This window comes from Coenobita brevimanus, chromosome 75 (genome assembly GCF_032717465.1).
Source record: "Coenobita brevimanus isolate Jiangsu-jjx chromosome 75, ASM3271746v2, whole genome shotgun sequence".
Lineage (NCBI taxonomy): Eukaryota > Metazoa > Arthropoda > Malacostraca > Decapoda > Coenobitidae > Coenobita > Coenobita brevimanus.
The window spans coordinates 10,781,065-10,801,179 of record NC_137028.1 but is presented as its reverse complement, the minus strand read 5'-3'; the positions used below and the strand labels follow the sequence as shown (position 1 = coordinate 10,801,179).

The following is a 20,115-nucleotide window of genomic DNA, read 5'->3' as shown; positions in this document are numbered from 1 at the left end:
GTAATTGCAAATAATTTTAGTGCTGCATTTGCTTTGATTTTTAATTGTTTTGTATTCTTTTTACAGGATCCACATGCAATGTATAAGTTCTTTTTAAAGGCCACCCAGTTGCAACAGATGAAGGATGATTATAACCAGTTGGACAAAGCTCTTCGTGCATCCTCTGAAATTATACAAAGCAGGAAAGAGGTAGGTTCTTTCTGCCTTTAGTAATATAATGTTGGAGACTGGATGGACATTATTTTTCCTTTATTTTCACAATTAGAATTAGATATGTGTTTGCCAAGTCAAAAATAAAAATTTTTCTCATCATGGGAGGTAAAGAATGTGCCTTAGGAGCAGGCTCAACCTTTTCACTATCTTGTTGCACACAAATGCATTTGGAGTGAAGGATTTGTTTCAGCAGAAACAGATAGAGGAGAGATGTGCCGTAAATCAAATGTCCATGCTGTGGTTTTGTTTGATATTGTAATAGTGTTGAATAAATTTTGTCATTCCCTCTGGAGCATTGTCTCTCATTCTCAAAAGCCATTGTTCGACTCCTGTGATTGTGAGGAAGTCATTGTGATTCTGAATTTTAGTTGGAGAAGTTAAGAGAATAGGGAGCTTACTCTAGGCACAGTATAGATAAATAGCATTTTCTTGCACTAGATCCCCTTAACCCATTCAGTGCAGGAGCCTTTGTCAGCTTTTGTGCCTAGATTTGCAAGAGTCTGGGTGTTAGAGTTACCTAAAATTCCAGCCATTTTCAACTTTTTTTCTTTCTTTCTTTCTTTTTTCCATGAATAGACCAGAAAAGTGGTCAAAATAAGCCTAGTGATAGTAAAAGTGCTCACCTTGGCTGTCTTCTGCCTGAAAACAGGTGTTTTGGTTCATCACACCCAATTTTGCATCAGATGGCTATTTTGAGATACTGCCAGCAGCAGATGTGGGTAGATAGTCCAGTTTGGTGTGGAGTGGTTGGATGCATGTAGTACTTGTAGTCTGATAATGCGGCCTGGTTTACATAATGTATCCACAGTTGAAACTCTGATGATGGGAAGTTTGGGTTCTGTGCTAGTTTTACATATTTTCACATTCACTCTTTTAAAAATATTATATTGGTATAAAGCACTATAAACACTTGCATAAGGCACAACAAACATTCATGTTGCACACAGTCACATTAATTACGGTAAGTCACACATTTCGTGTGCTATTTTCCTTACTTGATGTCATGATTAACTTCTATTTCCTTACGATTACTTATGTTACTCTATTTTAGGATATCTCTACACTGAGTGGCAAGCCAAATGATTTCCTGTAAATTGAGAAATCATTCACAACGCTGGGTGGTAACCTTATAACCAACCAACCTGTGTTCCCAACATGACAACAAGTGGGTTGGCGGAGGGTTAGTGCCCCTCTCCGGAAAACAACTAAGTAAAAATACGAACTAGAAGCCTTAGACCAGGACTGACCATCAGGTGATGACTAAGTACCAAACAAAGAACATGGTATGGATTGCAACATGGAATGTAAGGGGTGTGAATGATGAGGTGAGAGAGAGAGAGAGATTGTCAGTGTGTTTGAGAGTGCAAAAGTGGATGTCTATGGAATAACCAAGACTAAATAGAGAGGTGAGAGAGTGAGGGAATGAGAGTATGGATGGTGTATATGTGCGGGAGTGGGTGTGAATGAGAGGGCAAAATAAAGATTGTGTATTGTTGTGTGCAAGAGATGGAAGGAGAATATAAGAGAGTATGGATCATTTGGCTCAAAGATTGTGTGGATAAGATTGAAAGTTGGAATAGAAATGTGTGTGTATGTGCCAACGCAAGATTGTGTTAGTAGAGTGACAGAAGAGTTCTGGACAAATGTGGAAACATGCATGGAAAAGTTTGAAAGGAATAACAGAACCTTTTTGATTGGATATATGAATGGAAAAGTAGGGAATGTGAAAGTGGATGGAGTTGCTGGTGAGTGGAGTGTGCTGCAGAAGTGGATGAGAATGGCAGTGCTTTAGTGGACATTGGTGCAGGGAGGAGGTTGGTGATAGCCAATAACCTCTTTTTACACAAACTGATCCATAGGTTTATGTGGCGAATGACGAGAAGGGTGAGTGGTGAACTGAATGAGCGGAAGGCAATGATTGATTATGTGTGTGTGTGGATGATAGAAAGAGAAGATGTGTAATGGATGCAAGAGCATATACAGGTTGGGGGATTGGACTTTCTGACCAGCCCTTGGTGGTGATGAAAGTCAAGGTTCAAATGAAGTGGAGGAATAGAAGAAGGGAAGGACAGGAGGAAGTAGTTGATACAAGGAGGGTAGAAAGCTTGCAAGAGGATGGAAAAAAGATAGAATATAAAAGAGAAGTAGAGGAGCGATTGAGTAAAAATGATTTGGAGCAGATGGGGGATGTGGAAGGTGTGTGCAAGATAGAATATAAAAGAGAAGTAGAGGAGCGATTGAGTAAAAATGATTTGGAGCAGATGGGGGATGTGGAAGGTGTGTGCAAGATATTCACGGAAGAAATCTGTGCAGCTTGAGGTGGCGTGTGGGGTGAAGAGAAGACAAAAGGGGGTGCAAGGAACTGTATGGTGGAATGAAGAGGTGAGAGGCTGTGGCACAAAAGATGAAAGCATATAGTGAGTGGATAAGATTGAGGTGGTTTGGACATGTGAAGAGGATGGGGGATGATAATTGGGTGAGGAAGGTGAGAAGTGTTAATATTGGGGGTGGGGTTATGAGGGGTAGACCGAGAAAGACATGGGACGAGGTCATTAAGTGTGACCTTAGGATTAAGGGACAGAACAGGGAGGCTGCAATGGATCGTGCAGCGTGGAGAGCCGCCATTAGGTGACCGAGGCCGACACATGCAAGCATGTTGGAGCCTTTAAAAACGAAAACGATAAGAAACAGGGACATGGAGGAACTTGAGAGACAGAAGACAGAGTTATATGTAGAGAGGAAGAGATAGGTGAAAAGATTGATAAGAGAGAGTAAGAAGAGAGTGGATGAGGAATTTGGAAGGAATTTGAGTTTAAAATGGAGGGAATGTAAGAAGATGTTCTGGAAAGAGGTAGAGTTAAAGACAGGGTGATAAATTTCATTTTGTTTTTGTTTTTGTTTTTTAAGGCTCAAACTGCTTGCATGCGTCAACCTGGTTCACATAATAGCGGCTGTCCTTGCTGCTCGATCTATGGCAGCCTCCTTGTTCTGTTCAGTCTCTTAACTCTGAGATCACACTTAGTGACGTCATCCCATGTTTTTTCAGTCTGTTCCTTGCATCCTCACCCTCAATGTTAACACTTCTCACCTGCACCCAGTTATCATCCCCCATCCTCTCCACATGTCCAAATCACCTCAATCTACCTCTCCTCATCACAACACCAATACACTCCAGTCCCATCCTACTTTTCAACTCCTCCGTTGTAAACCCAGCCCCTCCCAGGCCTTGCACGAAGGGACGCAGAACACATCCACCAAATCATTGTCATTTCTGTACATTTGAGCCTGCGAATATCCTCTTCCTTTACTGCCCAGGTCTCACAACCATACAGTATTATGCTTCTAACACATGCTGCCTACAAAGATAAAAATGGTAGATTTTTTTTTTTTTTTTATCCGAGGAAGAAGGAACCAAAGGCCATGAGCCCGCAATAACAGTTCCTTCTAAGAGAAAAACAAAATACAATAGAGAGCCAAATTCAAGATCCAATCATTTCGAGATGCCTGGACACACTACGTTTGAAAGACTGGAGATCATAGGCAGCAGGAAATACAGACAGAGGGAGACAGTTCCAGAGTTGACCTGTTGCATAAATGAAGGACTGAGAGTAACGGCTAACTCTTGCATTAGAGAGTTGGAGAGTAACGGTTAACTCTTCCATTAGAGAGTTGGAGAGAAAAAGGATGAGATTTTGCTGCTAGACGGGTGCTACGCGTCCGTCGTAGAGGTGGAGGAATGCATACAGACAGTTCAGAGGAGCAATAACCATTAAAGTAACGATAGAAAAGAGATAAAGATGCAACAGTGCAACGAAGAGACAAAGATTGAAGGGAGTCAGTAAGAGGAGGAGAGTTAATGAGACAAAAAGCCTTTGACTCCACCCTATTGAGAAGATCTGTATGTGGGGAGCCTCCCCACACATGAGAGTTGTACTCCACACAGGGGTGGATAAAACACCTGTATAGAGTCAACAATTGTGCAGGGATAAAGAAAGAATGGAGTCAGCTTTGCACACCGTATCTCTTAGAAGCAAATTTTACAAGAGATGTAATATGATCTTTCCAGGATAAGTCTCGAGTAAATGAAACCCCAAGTATGTTCAAGGATGATGCAGGATTAAGCTGAATATTATTAAACATTAGTGGGTATACCTGTGGAAGATTTTGTCGGGTTGATAGGTGTAAGAACTGAGTCTTAGATGCATTAAAAACAACCAGATTATTTTTACCCCAGTCAGAGATACGAGCCAGGTCAGATATTAGGTGTGCCATAGCCTCATCCCATGTTTGTTGAAGTAACTGCTGTGATGGGCGTTGCGGGAACCAAATGGAAAGTTGAAGGATGGAGTCATCAGCGTATGAGTGGATAGGGTTAGATGTACGGCTTAGAAGGTCATTGATGAATAGAAGGAAGAGAGTTGGTGATAGGACAGAGCCCTGAGGAACACTACTGTTGATAGATCTAGGAGAAGAACGATGACCGTCTACAACAGCGGCTATAGAACGACCAGAAAGGAAGCTAGTGATGAAGGCACAGATAGAAGGATAGAAACCGTAAGAGGGCAGTTTGGAAATTAAAGATTTATGCCAGTCTCGATCGAAAGCCTTTGAGATGTCAAGTGCAATGGCAAAGCTTTCGCCAAAGTCCCGAAAGGATGATGACCGGAAGTCTGAAAGGTAGGTGAGAAGATCGCCAGTGGAGTATCCCTGACAGAACCCATACTGATGATCAGAAAGAAGGTTGTGATAGGAAAGATGCCTTAAAATTTTTCTATTGAGAATTGACTTGAGAACTTTTGAAATACAGGACATTAAAGCAATTGGGCGATAGTTAGAGAGTTGGGAGTGGTCTCCCTTCTTTGGGAGTGGCTGAATGAGAGCATACTTCCAGCAAGAAGGAAAGGTACAAGTTGACAGACAAAGGTGAAAGAGTTTGCCTAGACAGGGTGTAAGCACAGAAGCACAGTTCTTGAGAACAAGAGGAGGGACTCCATCAGGCCCATATGCCTTGTTAGTATTGAGGCCAGTGATGGCAGAAAATACATCGGCTGAAGAAATTTTAATGTCAGCCATGAGGAAGTCAGAGAGGGGAAGTGAAGGAGGAAAAGCATCGGAATCGTCTAAGGTGGAATTGGAGGAGAAAGTCTGTGCGAAGAGATCTGCTTTATCAGTAGAAGAAATAGCTACAGAACCATCAGAGTGGAAAAGGGGAGGAAAGGATGATGAGGTAAAGATTGCTAGTGGAGAAAGGAGAAAAAGTTAGGAGATGGAGAGAACAGGTTAAGGAATTGTTGAACATACAGTAGAGAATGAAAGTAATGCAAGTATAAGTGACTGGGGAATAGCTGGGAGAAGGAAGGTGTGAGACGAGAGGAAGAAATCAGTAGGATGGAAGTTGTGGAAGCAATGAAGAAAGTCAAAATGGGGAAAGCCCCAGAAATTGATGGAATGTTTGGTGAATACTGAAGCATGGGGGAGAGATAGTAGTAGAATGGATGTGGAAGATGATTGGCCTGGGAGGAAGGTACAGTCCTGGAGGATTGGAAGTCAGGTATAATTATTCATCATCATCATCATCATTCATCATCATCTGGACCTCCTTTCCCATCCTAAGGCAGAGTGAGGAGTAGCAACATCCAGACAGCCTAGATTTGCCCAATCCAATGGGCCACGCTTCAGTTCACTCATAATTCAAGCCCCCGGGATCCTGGCTGTATCTCATATCCCTCATACATTCCATGTTCTGTAGCCTTACATAAATGTATCCGATAAGGTTAGTCCAGATGCTGTCACGTTAGAAAGTGGTGCCAAATCCCTGGTCATACACATCTCCTCACAGTATTCATCCATCCAGCTTGATTTCTTGTCAGTCCCCTAGCCTCACCAACTTCCAAACCTCTCTTCCTCTCACATTAATTCACCATAGCCATCCACCTTCTCCTTGGCCTGCCTCGCCTCCTCCCTCCTGCAGTTTTGCTCAGATATACCTTTTTCACCACTCTGTTATCCATTCTCTCCACATGACCATACCATCTCAGTACAATCTCTTCGATTCTGATGTTCACCAACTTCCTGACTCCACATCTTTTATGAATCACATTATGACATATCCTATCCACTCTCTGTACTCCACATACATCCCTCTGCAGTTCCATCTCCACTGCTCTTACTCTTTTCATTTTCATGCGACACCATAATCTCACTTAAATCCATGCATCCATCACCCAATCCTATGTTGCCCTATCAGGAGCGTAGGAGCCCGGAGTTATAGTCGTTCTGTTTTATGAAGGCAGTTTGGGTGGGGCAGCCTAAGACCTCACACCATTAGCTCTATTGCCACATCACCGCCGCCACACACGTGTAATTACGCCTGTTCACCTCTCTCTCTCTCCTATTTTAAGTTAGTAACTACTTATTATTGAATTTTAAATACTCTGTATAGATGTAATTAAAAAAAAAACATAGTATAGTATAAATCCGGTAAGACTTGTCAGCGTTGCTTTTGCGATGTTATCAAGTAGAGTGACACGGGAGATAGCCTTGTGTATGCGTCTCATACTTGGTCAGTCTTCCGCCATGGAAGCGTGCCCATCAAAATTCAGAACAAGAGAAAAAAAATAAAGAAAATAAAAACAGAAGTAGTTAGTATAAATATAAATACTGTATGAGTGAGAGGGAGGGGAGGGGAGAGAAGCACATGTGTGGCGGTGATGTGGCAACAGAGCTAGTGGTGTGAGGTCTTAGGAGGCCCCACCCAAACCACCTTCATAAAATAGAAAACCTATAGGCAAGTGGGAAGGTGTGAAATGTGTAAGATTGGGCATGAATGGGTGAGGAAGTTTTCGTTTTCGTTTTTAAAGGCTCCAACATGCTTGCATGTGTCGGCCTTGATCACCTAATGGCGGCTCTCCATGCTGCACGATCCATTGCAGCCTCCCTGTTCAGTCCCTTAACCCTGAGTTCACACTTAATGACCTCGTCCCATGTCTTTCTCAGTCTACCCCTCATAACCCCACCCCCAATATTAACACTTCTCACCTTCCTCACCCACTTATCATCCCCCATCCTCTCCACGTGTCGAAACCATCTCAATCTACCTCTCCTCATCACAACACCAATACACTTCAGTCCCATCCTACCTCTCAACTCTTCCATCGTAAACCCAGCCCCTCCAGGCCTTGGACGCAGGGACGCACTGCACATTTACCTAATCATTGTCATTTCTGTACGTCTGAGCCGGCGAATATCTTCCTCCTTCTCTGCCCAGGTCTCACTACCATACAGCATTACACTCCTAACACATGCTGCATACAAAGACCCCTTAGCATGTAGGGAGAGTCCTCTCATTGTCAGGAGAGGCAAGAGCTCCCTGAACTTCTTCCAACCACTTCTCACCCTAGCCACAGATCTAGCTCCAGCCCCACCTCCAGCACACAACATGTCTCCCAAATAACAAAACTCTTCCACACACTCAAGAGATTCACCAGCAAGTTCAATCCTTTCACGTCTGACAATCTCCACCTGCTCACCCCGACATGCCTTTCACATAAAATCAGCATTATCTCGCAGTCTACCTCTGATACCACTACATCTCTTATGCACCCATTTATCACACACACCGCACAAGATGGAATTACTTCCCACGCCCTTGTGGCAAACTGCAAATGGCCACTCTCCCTCGTCTTTGACAGTACCGCCACCAACCCTAGATATCATCACTTTTGTTTTATCTGCATTTACCCTTAAACCCTTTTGCCCCATACCATCTCTCCACTTCCTAAACCTTTCCTCCGCCTCCCTTCCGTTCTCTGCAATCAACACCAAATCATCAGCATACAACAACTCCCACGGGAGTCCGTTTCTAAAGTCACGTGAAAGGGCTTCAAGTACCATGATAAACAACATGGGACTCAAGACTGACCCCTGATGCACACCAACATTCACGGAAAACTCATCACTCAAATCTCCATTCACTCTTACCTGGGTGTGAGCACCCACATACATAGCCATAACCACCCTAACCAGCCACTCCTCCAAGCCAAGCTTTCTCATTGCCCACTTCACCACCTCTCTAGGGACTCTGTCAAAGGCCTTTTCCAAATCAACAAAAATAAAATAAAGATCCCTTCTCCAACCAATATAGTTTTCCTGAAGCTGTCGAACAATGAATATAGCATCAGTGGTCCCCCTACCTGCCATAAACCCAAACTGCATCTCATCAATATCCACTCTTTCTCTAATCATACCTTCTAAACCTCTCTCCATTACCTTCATTATCTGATCTAAAAGCTTTATACCTCTATAATTTCCTCTTTCCAGGGCGTCACCCTTCCCTTTATACACATTTACAATTACACTCTTCAGCCAATCATCTGGGACAACACACTCATAAATAATCCTATTTATCAGGTCAGTGACTAAACTCACCCCTATATCGCCTGAGGCCATTAGGATTTCGGCAGTCAACCCAGACACACCTGCTGCCTTCCCCACCCTCATCCTGCCTATTGCCTCACTCACAGTAGCAGTATCAATCAAAGGCCAAGGGTCAGACACTGGATCTGCTGGCTCCAAACCTTCCCTGTCCCAGTCAAACTCCTCATTCAACAACTGGTTATAATGCTTTCTCCATGCATCTTTAATATCCTCACTGTTCACCACTTCCCTTCCTTCATCATTCTTCACACACTGCTCACCTATAATATCCCGATTATCCCTCTTCACTTGACCTGCCACCCTAAATATCATATTTTTCCTTTCCCCATGATTTATATTATCAAGTAATAGTTTCTGTAACTCAGACTTTGCCCTGTATACCTCTTTTCCAGCCTTACGCTTGGCAGCCCAAAATTACTCTTTGCTACCACCCTTCTTCCATTCCCGGAAAAACCTTCTTTTCTCTTTAACTGCAGCTTCTACACCCTCATCCCACCACCAAATTACTTTATGTCTTGGTGGTCCTCTTGTCCAACCGCATGTTACATCAGTAACTCTCAAGAAACTGTTCTTGAGGGCTCTGTACTGTTCATTAATGCCTCTGTCTACAGCTCCCTGTTCAGTCACCACTCTCCTCAACTCGCTATAGAAAGCATCCCTTACTACTTGGTTTTTCAGCTTCCATATTTTCCTTCTAGGTACATAAGTCCTCTTTTTCATCACTTGTTCTTTATGCACCATATCATAAATCAATAGTTTGTGCTGCAGCACACACTCCTCACTTCCTCTAACTTTAACATCCCTCACTAACCTCCTATCAGCCCTCCTAACCAGAAAATAATCTATCTGACTGCTATTTCCCCCAGACTCATACGTAATTAACCTACTGTCTCTTTTCCTAAAATATGTGTTGCACACAATCATGGCCGTTGCCTCCCCAAACTCGAGTATCCTTTCCCCTTCTTCATTCCTTAGACCATACGCACATCCCCCATGCACTGCTTGATAACCTTGTGCTGCTTCACCTACATGACCATTTAAGTCCCCTCCCAAAATCACTATCTCATCGTCCCGCATACCACCCACTACACGTATTAAATCATCCCAAAATCTATCTTTATCTGCTTCATCCAATCCTGCCTGTGGTGCATATGCCGATATAATCGCACCTACCTTTCTGCTCAACAGAATTTTCACTACCAATATCCTATCGCTTACTCTCAAAACATTCAAAACATATTCCACCCATTTCTCCGCAACCATCACACCAACACCTCCATATCCGTCTGTCCCCCCCTGCCAAAACAACTTATAGCAACAGTCCTTCCCAACAATCTTTCTGGCTGATCCACCCCTGTACTGGACTTCCTGCAAACAAGATGCAAGGAAAGAGTTGCTTTGTTGATGAATGAGGTGTGGCAGAGTGGAATGAGAGATTACAAATGAGTCAGCTTGTGGTGTATGTATGTCAAGTTCAAGTTTGAGAAGGTGAAAGTGGTGGTGATTGTAGTGTATGCAGCGTGTGATGACAGTAGTGAGAGAGAGAAAGACAGATTTTGGGATGAGCTGGATGAAGCAGTGGGAGAAATGCCCAGGAACTATAAAGTGATTGTAATGGGCGATGTGAATGGAAGAGTAGGCACTGGTCCAGAGGATAACATAATGGGTTGTAATGGAGTACCAGGAGAAAATGATAATGGGAAGTGAATGAAGAATATGTATCAGGAAAGGAGGTTGTGCATTTGTAACTTGTATTTCAAACACAAAGATGCACATAAATATTCATGGTATAGAGGGAACGGGGATCGTGTTGGAAGGAGCCTGATTGATTATGTGCTCGTAGAGAGGTCAATCCTGGGAATGGTTGCTAATACAAGGACTGTAAGAGGACGATGTGGAGGTTTGTCAGATCATATGATTGATGTATGCAGAATCAAGCTGAGAGGAGTGAAGTGGACCAGGAGAGGGAGAGGAGCAGTCAGGGAGAAAGACTGAAAGTTGAGAAGCTGGTGATCAGAGAAATGGCAGATGAACACAGAACCAAAGTAGGGGAGGAGTTCGAATCAGTGAATTGGAATGAAATGGGACTGGACAGACTGTGGAATGCATATAGGGATTGTATAGTTAGGAATGCTAAAGCAGTGTGTGGTGTGGCACAAATAAGAACAAAGAAGAAAGGTACGGCGTGGTGGGATGAGGAGTTTAAGAGAACTCTGGAGGAAAAGAGGAAGAGGTGCTTAGAGTGGTTACAGGACAGGGGTTCATTTGAAATATGAACTGAATATACTGAGAGCAAGAAGCATATAAAGAGACTAGTGAAGGGGTAAAAGAAGGAGGTAAATGGTGACCTAGGAAGAAAAATGAATGCAAACTACTCTGAAAATAGGAAGTTATTCTGGACAGGGGTGCAGAATTGTTGAAGTGAAAGTGAAATAAATGTGATGGTGTGACGGATGTAAATGGTAGATTATTTACCCATAGGGTAAAGTAAGGACCAGATGGAATGTTTTGAAAGCCTGATGAATGGGAATGAAGAGAGCAGAGCCACTGAAAACATGATTAGTATTGGGGTTGTGCAGAGAAGGAATGCAGTGCCTGGAAACGTGACACATGCACAGGTGAAGAGTGCTGTGAAGCCACTGAGAAATGGGAAAGCAGCTGGGGTTCATGAGGTGTATGCAGAGATGATTTAATGAAGAGAGTGGAATGAAGTGTTTGTTGGAGATATCTAAGAAGGTATGGATGAGTGAAGCTGTGCCAGCAACAAAGGCAGTGGTTGTATGCCTCTGCAAAAATAAAGGTGAGCGAAATTAGTACAAGAATTATCGTGGCATAAGTTTTTTGAGTGTGGTAAGAAGGTATGTGGAAGAATTATTATAGAGAAAGTAAGAGAGATATGAGAAGTCCTAGTGAGTGATAAACAGGGTGGCTTAAGGAGTGGCAGAGGATGTGTGAAGCAAATATGTGCAGTAAGACAGATAGCAGAGAAGGTTTGTGAGAAGGACCATAACGTCTTTATGGCATTCATGGATCTGGAAATTGCATACGACAAAGTTGAGAGAGAAAGCTTGTGGAAGGTTTTGTGCATGTACAGTGTAGATGGTAAGCTGCTAGGTGCCATCAGGAGTTTTTATGATGGTAATGAAGCAAGTGTGAGGGTTAATGGGCATCTAAGTGAATGGTTCACGATTGGTGTGGGCGTGCGACAGGGTTGTGTGATGGCCCCATGGTCGTTCAATATATATATGGATGGGGTGACGAGAGAATTAAAAATGCAAGTAACGGAGAGGGGGATGGTGTTGGTAATGAATGGTGATGGATGGAATATCTCAAATTTGTTTCATTCTGATGATGCAGTACTGCTTGCAAATACCGGACTAGAACTTGGTAGACTAGTGCAGAGTTTAGCTGATGTCTTTGAGCATTATGCCTTGAGAGTAAATGTAGAAAAGAGTAAAATGATGGTTATTGATAGAGAAGGTGACTCTCAGTGCAATGTTACAGTGAATGGAGACAGACTGGAATTGGTGAGAGTTCAAATACCTGGGTACAGTGATAGAAAAGAGAGGAAAATGTGCAAAAAGTGGAAAGTAGAGTGACACAAGGAAGAAAAGTAGCTGGAGCAATGAAGGCCTTGATAAGAAACAGAGGCTTGAATGTTGCAGCTGCACAAGGCATATGTACATAGAGGAGTGTTAGTGCCAACTTTAACATATGGATGTGAGACTGTGGTGTGGCATGAGAGTGAAAAGTCAAGAGTGAGAGCAGTGGAGATGGGACTGCTGAGGAATGTATGTGGATTACGGAGAGTGGATTGAATACGAAATAATGTGATTCGGGAAAGCTGTGGAGTGAGGAAGTCTGTGGACACAAGAATTGAAGAGAGTGTACTGAGATGGTATATGTGCGGGAGTCAATGAAAATGAGAGGGCAAGAGAGGGAGTATGTCTGATGATAAGCAAGAAGTGGAAGGAGAATATAAGAGAGTATGGAATAGTGGGTGCAAGGATTGTATGGGTGAGGATGAAAGTAGGTATATAAGCGTGGGCGATTGTATGTGTGTATGCCCCGACAGAGGATCGAGTGGCAAGAGTGAAAGATGAGTTTTGGGCGAGTGTAGAAGCATGTATGGACAAGTTTGAGAGGAGCGAGAGAGTGCTGTTGATTGGAGACATGAATGGCAAAGTTGGGAATGTACGAGTGGATGGAGTGGTTGGTCAGTGGGGTGTGCCAGCTGACGTAGATGGGAATGGAAGTGCTTTGGTGGACATCTGTGCTTGTAAGGGGTTGGCAATAGCCAACACCTACTTTCGGCATAAGATGATCCACCGGTATACATGGAGAGTAACGAGGAGGATGGATGGTGAACTTGTTGAACGAAAGGCAATGATTGACTACATGTGTGTGGATGAGCGAATGAGAAGACAAGTGTTGGATGCAAGAGTGTGGAGAGGGTGGGGGAATGGAGTCTCGGACCATCACTTAGTGATGGCCAAGGTAGAGCTGCAAAGAAAGTGGTTGAGGAGATGAAGGGGAAGACAGGAGGAAGCAACTCCTGTGAGAAGAGTGGAGAAATTGCAAGATAGTGAGAAAATGACAGAGTATAAGAGCACAGTGGAAAAAAGACTGGGAAGGTATGAGCTAGAGCAGATGGAAGGGGTGGAAGACGTATGTAAGATATTCTCGGAAGAGATAGGCGCAGCGAGTGAGGCGGTTTGTGGAGTGAGGAGGAGATGCAAGGGTGTGCAAGGGACAGCATGGTGGAATGATGAGGTGAAACGAGCTGTGGAACAAGAGAAGAAGGCATATAGTGAATGGTTAGCGAGTAGAGGTAGGGGAGAAGATGAGAGAGAGAAGAGAGAGGTATATATGAGCAGGAGAAGGGAGGTTAAGAGACTGGTGAAGGAGAGTAAAAAGAAAGTGGATGAAGAGTTTGGGAGGAATCTGAGTGTGAAATGGAGGAAGAGTAAGAAATTGTTTTGGAAGGAGGTAAAGAAAGTAAGGCAGTGTGAAAGGGGAAATAGGAGGGGAGTGAAAGATAGGAATAATAGATTGTTGGTGGAGAAGAGAGAGAAACTGAGGAGATGGAAGGAGCACTTTCAGGATTTGTTGAATGTGGAGAGTGAGAGCAGTGCGAGTATAAGTGGTTGGGGAATGGCTGAGAGAAGAAGAGATGAGAGGAGGGAGGAAGAGATCAGTAGGATGGAAGTAGTGGAAGCAATGAAGAATATTAAGTTGGGAAAGGCCCCAGGAATTGATGGAGTGTGTGGTGAAATGTTTATGTATGGGGGTGAGATTGTTGTGGAGTGGATATGGAAGTTGTGTAGATTGGCTTGGGAAGAGGGAAGGGTTCCAGAGGACTGGAAATCAGGTATAATTGTTCCTTTATACAAAGGAAAAGGGGAGAGAGAAGTATGTGGTAACCATAGGGGTATTTGCCTACTTAGTGTGACTGGTAAAATATATGGTAGAATACTCACTGATAGGGTTAGGCATATGACAGAAGAGCTAGTTGGAGAAGAACAAGGGGGATTTAGGAAGGGAAAAGGGTGTGTAGATCAGATATTTGTTATAAGATGTTTAGAGGAGAAGTATCTAGAGAAGGGAAGGAAAGTGTATGCTGCCTTCATGGACTTGGAGAAAGCTTATGACAGAATTGATAGGCAAGGTATGTGGAAGGTATTAAGAATATATGGAGTGGAGGGAAAATTGTTGAGTGCTGTGAAGAGTATGTACGAGGGAGCTAGGGTTACGGGGCGAGTGGATGGTGAGCTGAGCGAGTTCTATGATCTCAGTGTGGGACTGAAACAGGGTTGTGTGATGTCTCCATGGCTGTTTAATATATACATGGATGGGGTTGTATAGGAGGTGCAGGGTAGGGCAGTGGATGTGGGGGTGGCTCTAATGAATGAGGGTGAGATTTGGAAGCTTCCGGTGTTGCTGTTTGCTGATGATACAGTACTGTTGAGTGGAGATGAATTGGAGTTGCAAGGTTTGGTGAATGAATTTGGGACAATGTGATGGAGGAGGAATCTGAAAGTTAATGTAAACAAAAGTAAAGTTATGGTGTTTGAGAGGAATGAAGTCACAGAGTGTGCAGTGAGGTTGGATGGTGAGGATATGGAGAATGTGAGTGCATTCAAGTACTTGGGTAGTGTGATGAGTGAGGATGGAACTTTGGGGGATGAAGTGTGTGAAAGGGTACAGCAGGGAAGGAAGGTTGTTGGTACACTGAAAGCAGTGATGAGAAATAGGGAGATGAGTATGGAAGTTAAGAAGTCACTGCATGATGGCATTATGATCCCTACCCTGACGTATGGAAACGAGGCATGGACCTTGCAAGAGGGGAACAAGTCAAGAGTGAGAGCAGTGGAAATGAGTTACTTGAGAGGAGCATGTGGAGTGACATGGAGGGACAGGTTGACGAATGAAGAAGTGAAGGAACGCTGTGGGGTGGATGTGGATGTGGTTGAGAAGATTAGGAGAAATACACTGAGGTGGTTTGGACATGTGAAGAGAATGGAGAATGAAAGACTGACTAAGAGGGTGTATGTAGGTGAGGTGGAGGGAGAGGTAGACCGAGGATGAGGTGGAGGGATGGAGTTGAGAGGTGTATGAGGGAGGGGGGGTGAGTTGGGGGGAGGGTAGTCAAATGGTGGGTGACAGCGACTTGGAGGCTTTTTGTCTGCGGCCACCCTTTGCGGGATTAGGGCGTCGGGCTATAGATAGATAGATAGATAGATAATACTGAGATGGTATGGTCATGTGGAGAGAATGGATAACAATAGAGGGCTGAAAAAGGAGTACCTGAGCAAATTTGAAGGAGGGAGGAGGCAAGGTAGGCCAAGGAGAAGATGGAGGGATATGGTGGATGAGTGTGTGAGGAAGAGAGGTTTGGAAGTCTGTGAGGCTAGGGGACTGACAAGATATTGAGCTCGCTGGGCTAATATTGTGAGGAGAAATGCATGATCAGGGATTTGGCACCCCTTTTTAACCTGACAGTGTCCTGACTGACTCTGTCGGATACGTTTATGTGAAGGTATAGAATGTGGTGAATGTTTTTGCTTATCTGATAGAGCCAGGATTCGGTGGGCTTGAATGAAGTGAATGAAAGCGTGACCCATTGGAGTGGACAGATTTGGGCTGTCTGGACATTAATACCCTCACCGTATTTTAAGGTGGGAAATGGAGGTTTGGATGTTGATGAAGACATGAACTGTCGAGAGATGGTTGGGAATGGCTTTAAGTGGTGAAATGTAGATTCTGATATGTGCAGATGATGGGTTGTTGCTTGCTGATAGTGAACATATATCATGTGGACTGGTGTAGAGTTTTTGAATGTCTGTGAGGATTGTGCTGTAAAAGTAAATGTAGATAAGAGTAAACTTGTGGTTGTTGTTGTTGTTGAGAGTTAAGGTAAGTGTCAGTGTGACATGCTGGTGAATAGAGTATGACTTGATTTGGTAAGGTATCTTGGTGCAGTATATAAATGCACAAAGGAAATGGAAAAAGACAGAGCACAAGAAAGGAAAGTGCCTTGGTGCTATGATAGTAAACAGAAGCCTGGTTTGGAGGCTGCAGAAGAATTGCAGGAAGGTGTGTTATTGCCCACTTTAATGTGAGGGTGTGAGACTGGTATGGCACAAGAGCAGCTAGAAACCCCTCCTCCCCATGGGGGGAATCACACCACCTGTGAGATGATACTCATCTAGCACGGCTCAGAATATGACCTTGACCTTGAACTGCCTTCACCAATTCAAAATCTGCAGGAGATTTTCATCCCTACTACACACCTGTAAAATTTTGTGATGATATCTTGAACAGTTGTGAAGTTATCTTAGTAACAGACATACAGACCTTGACCTACGTTCAACAGTTTTGAACTTCTAGGAGATTTTCATCTCTACTACACACATGTAAAATTTTGTGATGATATCAAGTAGTTGTGAAGTTATTGTTCTAACAGATATACAGACAGACAGACAAATTGAAAACAATTCCAGCTTTGCTATCATGGCTGGTTAAAAGTCAGCAGTACAAGTATGGGAAATAGGAATACTGCAGGATGTGGTTGGAATAGATAGGAAAGAAAAAAAAGAGTGATTTGTGGAAGTGTGGAGTAAGGTAAGTTTGTTAGCAACACCGAAAGCTTAGCTTTTTGTGTTTGAGCTCATTTGTTTTTTTTTTTGTACAGTATATCTGTACATTTCTGTGTTAACAGAATATCGCTTGCTTTACATCAGTTTGCATGAAAAGTTGGCCCATACATTGTATGTGTGTGTCTGGGAAGATTTTGTTCAGTTTCGTTGCAGGTCTGCCAGAGATCAAGTTCCAGGGGCAAACTTCATGGCATAACTTTATAAAATTGGTACATCGTGTGTAGGGATAGGAAGAATTGAGTCACCTTTGGTAGGGATTGATCGAGGATCAAGATCAAAGTTTGGCACGTTGTTACTGAGCTCTCTGAGGACATTTGTTCAAGTTCATAATGGGTTTGAAGAGAAAGTGCATAAATGGTGTGGACATATGAAGAGAATGGTTGTAGAGAGGGTGATGGAAACTGTATATGTGAGTGAGTTTGAAGATGGAAGGAGGTGCATTAGTTCAAGAAAGTGAAGGAAGTGGTAAATAAGTTTGTAAGAAACTGAGTTATGGAATTGATGAGGCAAGGGAGTTGACAGGGAATCAAGTTTGTTAGATGAATTATGTACAGAAGAGAACATGACAGTGGGATGACAACCCTTTTTACGTGATAGTTGTTGGATTGACTAATGGCAGATGCAAGTGAAGTTAATCTAAAATGAAAAATATTGAAGTACAGTATTTGCAGATGATTAGGCCTGTGGAGTCAGGATTCTGCAGGCTTGAATGGTGTGTGATTATGTAGCCCTTGTGACAGAGCTTGCTGTTTTTATTTTTGCCTGTTTTGTGCTGTTTTTTTTTCTTGTTTACTGAATTCTATCACACCCTGTCCTTTGGTGGGAAAAAGGTCAGGATGAAACAGTAATGATGTGATGATTTTAAGTACTGTACTGCAATTTCTTTGAGTATTATGTCCATCCATCCATCCATCATCCAATCCTATATTGCCCCATGAGGAGCATAGGAGGCCTGGGCTGGGCAGGTGGTCCTGACATTTAAGATGAGAGTGAAGTATTATGTCAACTGCAGTATTATTTTTCATTTCCTTTTCCAGACTTTGCCACATTTGGAAAGGGAAGTTGAAGAACATCGTGCTCAGTATGAGTTTTGTGTAACTCTCAATGATAAACGAAAAAAGCTGAGTGAATTGCGTCGTGAATTGGCATGGGCAATGGTGAGTAGTAAATCTCTCTCTCTCTCTCTCTCTCTCTCTCTAAATATGGTAAATATGATTATGCATTAATGAGCTGAAACTAAATGAAGACTGAATGGACAGTATTGTCAGCAATAAGTTCTCCCATATTTGTATATGTAGAATTTCTACCAGTAATTTATTGTTAGAAAAGTTCAGGTGTAGGAATATAGAAGTTACTTGGTATTTCAAAGTACTTTCTACTGCATGCTGAGGGAGAAAATTGGTCTTTGTGTAAAAAAAAAATAGTGTGATTATTTTTGACAAATGCCATTTTTTTTTTTTTTTTTTTTTTTTTAGCAGATAAATGAATGTCAAAATAAAATGTAAAAATAAGCGGAATATGATGGAACATTGCGTTCCAAAAATGAGTTGTGTGGATCTCAGGAGATACCCAGAAAGACTGCTTCTGAGTTTGAATGTGTTGCAGAATCCAAATTAAAATTCTTAAGTAAATAAGGACATGAACAGAGGGAAAATAATAATGTAGAAAGGAAGAGGGGTGAAAGTGGAAAAGGTGTTAGAGACAGGGGCGCACCCAGGAATTTTCTAAGGGGGGGTCCAGTGGTGAGGTGAGGTCAGGTAATCCGATAATTACGGGGAGGTCACTGCAGGTTTAGAGTCAGGGAGCTGCTGGCTCATGTGTTACTCTTTGTTTGTACTTGCCAGTTTTTCATGTTTTGCTGTTATCGAAATAAATATATATAAATTTTTAAAGGACCCAAAGAGCTAAAGGGGGGACCCAGGCCCAGTGCCCCCCCCCCCCAGTGGGTGCGCCCCTGGGTAGGGATTTTGTATGTGTTAGGTATAGTTTGCATTTTACTTCTTGATATGTAGATGTATATTTATGTAAGAACACTTGTGTTTTTCTTTTAACAATGTAGGGAGTTCCATCCTTCACTTGATTTTCCTTATCAATGGTTGGTCAGTCAGGGGGGTACTAGACTGTAAAAATATCCAAGTAGGGGTCAATTAGGGGTAAAAAAAAAATAAAACACCAGCACATCAAGTGACAGTGGAATGTTTGTGACAGTCATGAACACTCCCTCTTTTGTCTTTCTTTCCTTCATTCTTTCCTCTTCCTTCTGCCTGTGGGTGACTGTACACTGAGTGGCAAGCCAAACAGTTTCCTGTACACCAGGAAACCATATATTATGCTGAGTGGTGACCATATAACCAAATTTTGGCGCCTGGTGGTTTAGTGGGTAATTATTGCATTCCAATCGGATTGAGCTGGTGAAGGTTTATATCCAAGGGATGGTTGGGGTTTATTGCTCACGTAATGCCACTCAGGGATGAGTGAGGCTGGTCACTCTCATCTTGAATGTCGGGACCAACTTGCCTGGCCCCGGGCTCCTATGCTCCTCATGGGGCAATGTAGGAGTGGATGATGGATGGATGGATGGTTTAATGATGGTGTAGCTTTATAGTGAAATATTTTAAGTAAGTTGCCAACTCCCTTACTCCATTAATGTCTATATCCTTTTATCCCTACAGGGTATGAGACAGTTTTAGGTAGTTTAAGCAAGCCCCTCCACTAATGAAGGAGTGTAGAGTTCTTGAGGGCCTTACTGTGTATAACCCTTTCAATTTGAAAAATCTCTCCCAAAGCTGAATAAAATTGTCTGAATGTAGCAAGACTAAAATTGTCAATGGAGTGAATTGTTCAACACGATTGAATCTTCACTTGGTACGTAGATGAATTTTTAAAAACAAACATACAGTATATAAAACTTCAGATATATAAGTAAATTGAGGTACACTATGACACTGAGTGATATGCTGGCTGAGATGAGGAATGGTGAGTGCTCAGCAGCTTGCTGAAGGTAGCTATGAATACAATAATCCTAACTGTAAATGCATGTTTGTTTATGTATGGAAATAAAAAAATAATCTAAAATTTTCCCCCAGATCATTGAAAAAGAGAAAGAGGAAGAAAAAGCTCAGAGAGAACTTGAAAGACACAGTAGAATCAAAGAAAAAATTCAAACTAAGATTAACAGTCTTCAGAACAGATATAAAGAAGAAGAAGAACTACACAGGTGAGTAACAAAGATATTTTTTTTCTTTCTTTTGTTCTGTTGAAAAATCTTCGTTAACCCCATCACAACCTGAATTCCCTCCCAAAGCTT

The 20,115-nt window shown here is 42.6% G+C and overlaps 1 protein-coding gene across 1 annotated transcript in view; it reads left to right on the top strand.

Moving 5' to 3' along the window:
- The window catches only part of SMC6 (Structural maintenance of chromosomes 6), a 256,438-nt gene that overhangs the window by 40,374 nt on the left and 195,949 nt on the right, over window positions 1-20,115 (top strand). The window contains exons 6-8 of the mRNA XM_080278837.1: window positions 67-189; window positions 17,846-17,965; window positions 19,895-20,025. Coding sequence (XP_080134963.1) covers window positions 67-189; window positions 17,846-17,965; window positions 19,895-20,025 — 374 coding nt within the window. The remainder of the gene's footprint in view (window positions 1-66; window positions 190-17,845; window positions 17,966-19,894; window positions 20,026-20,115) is intronic.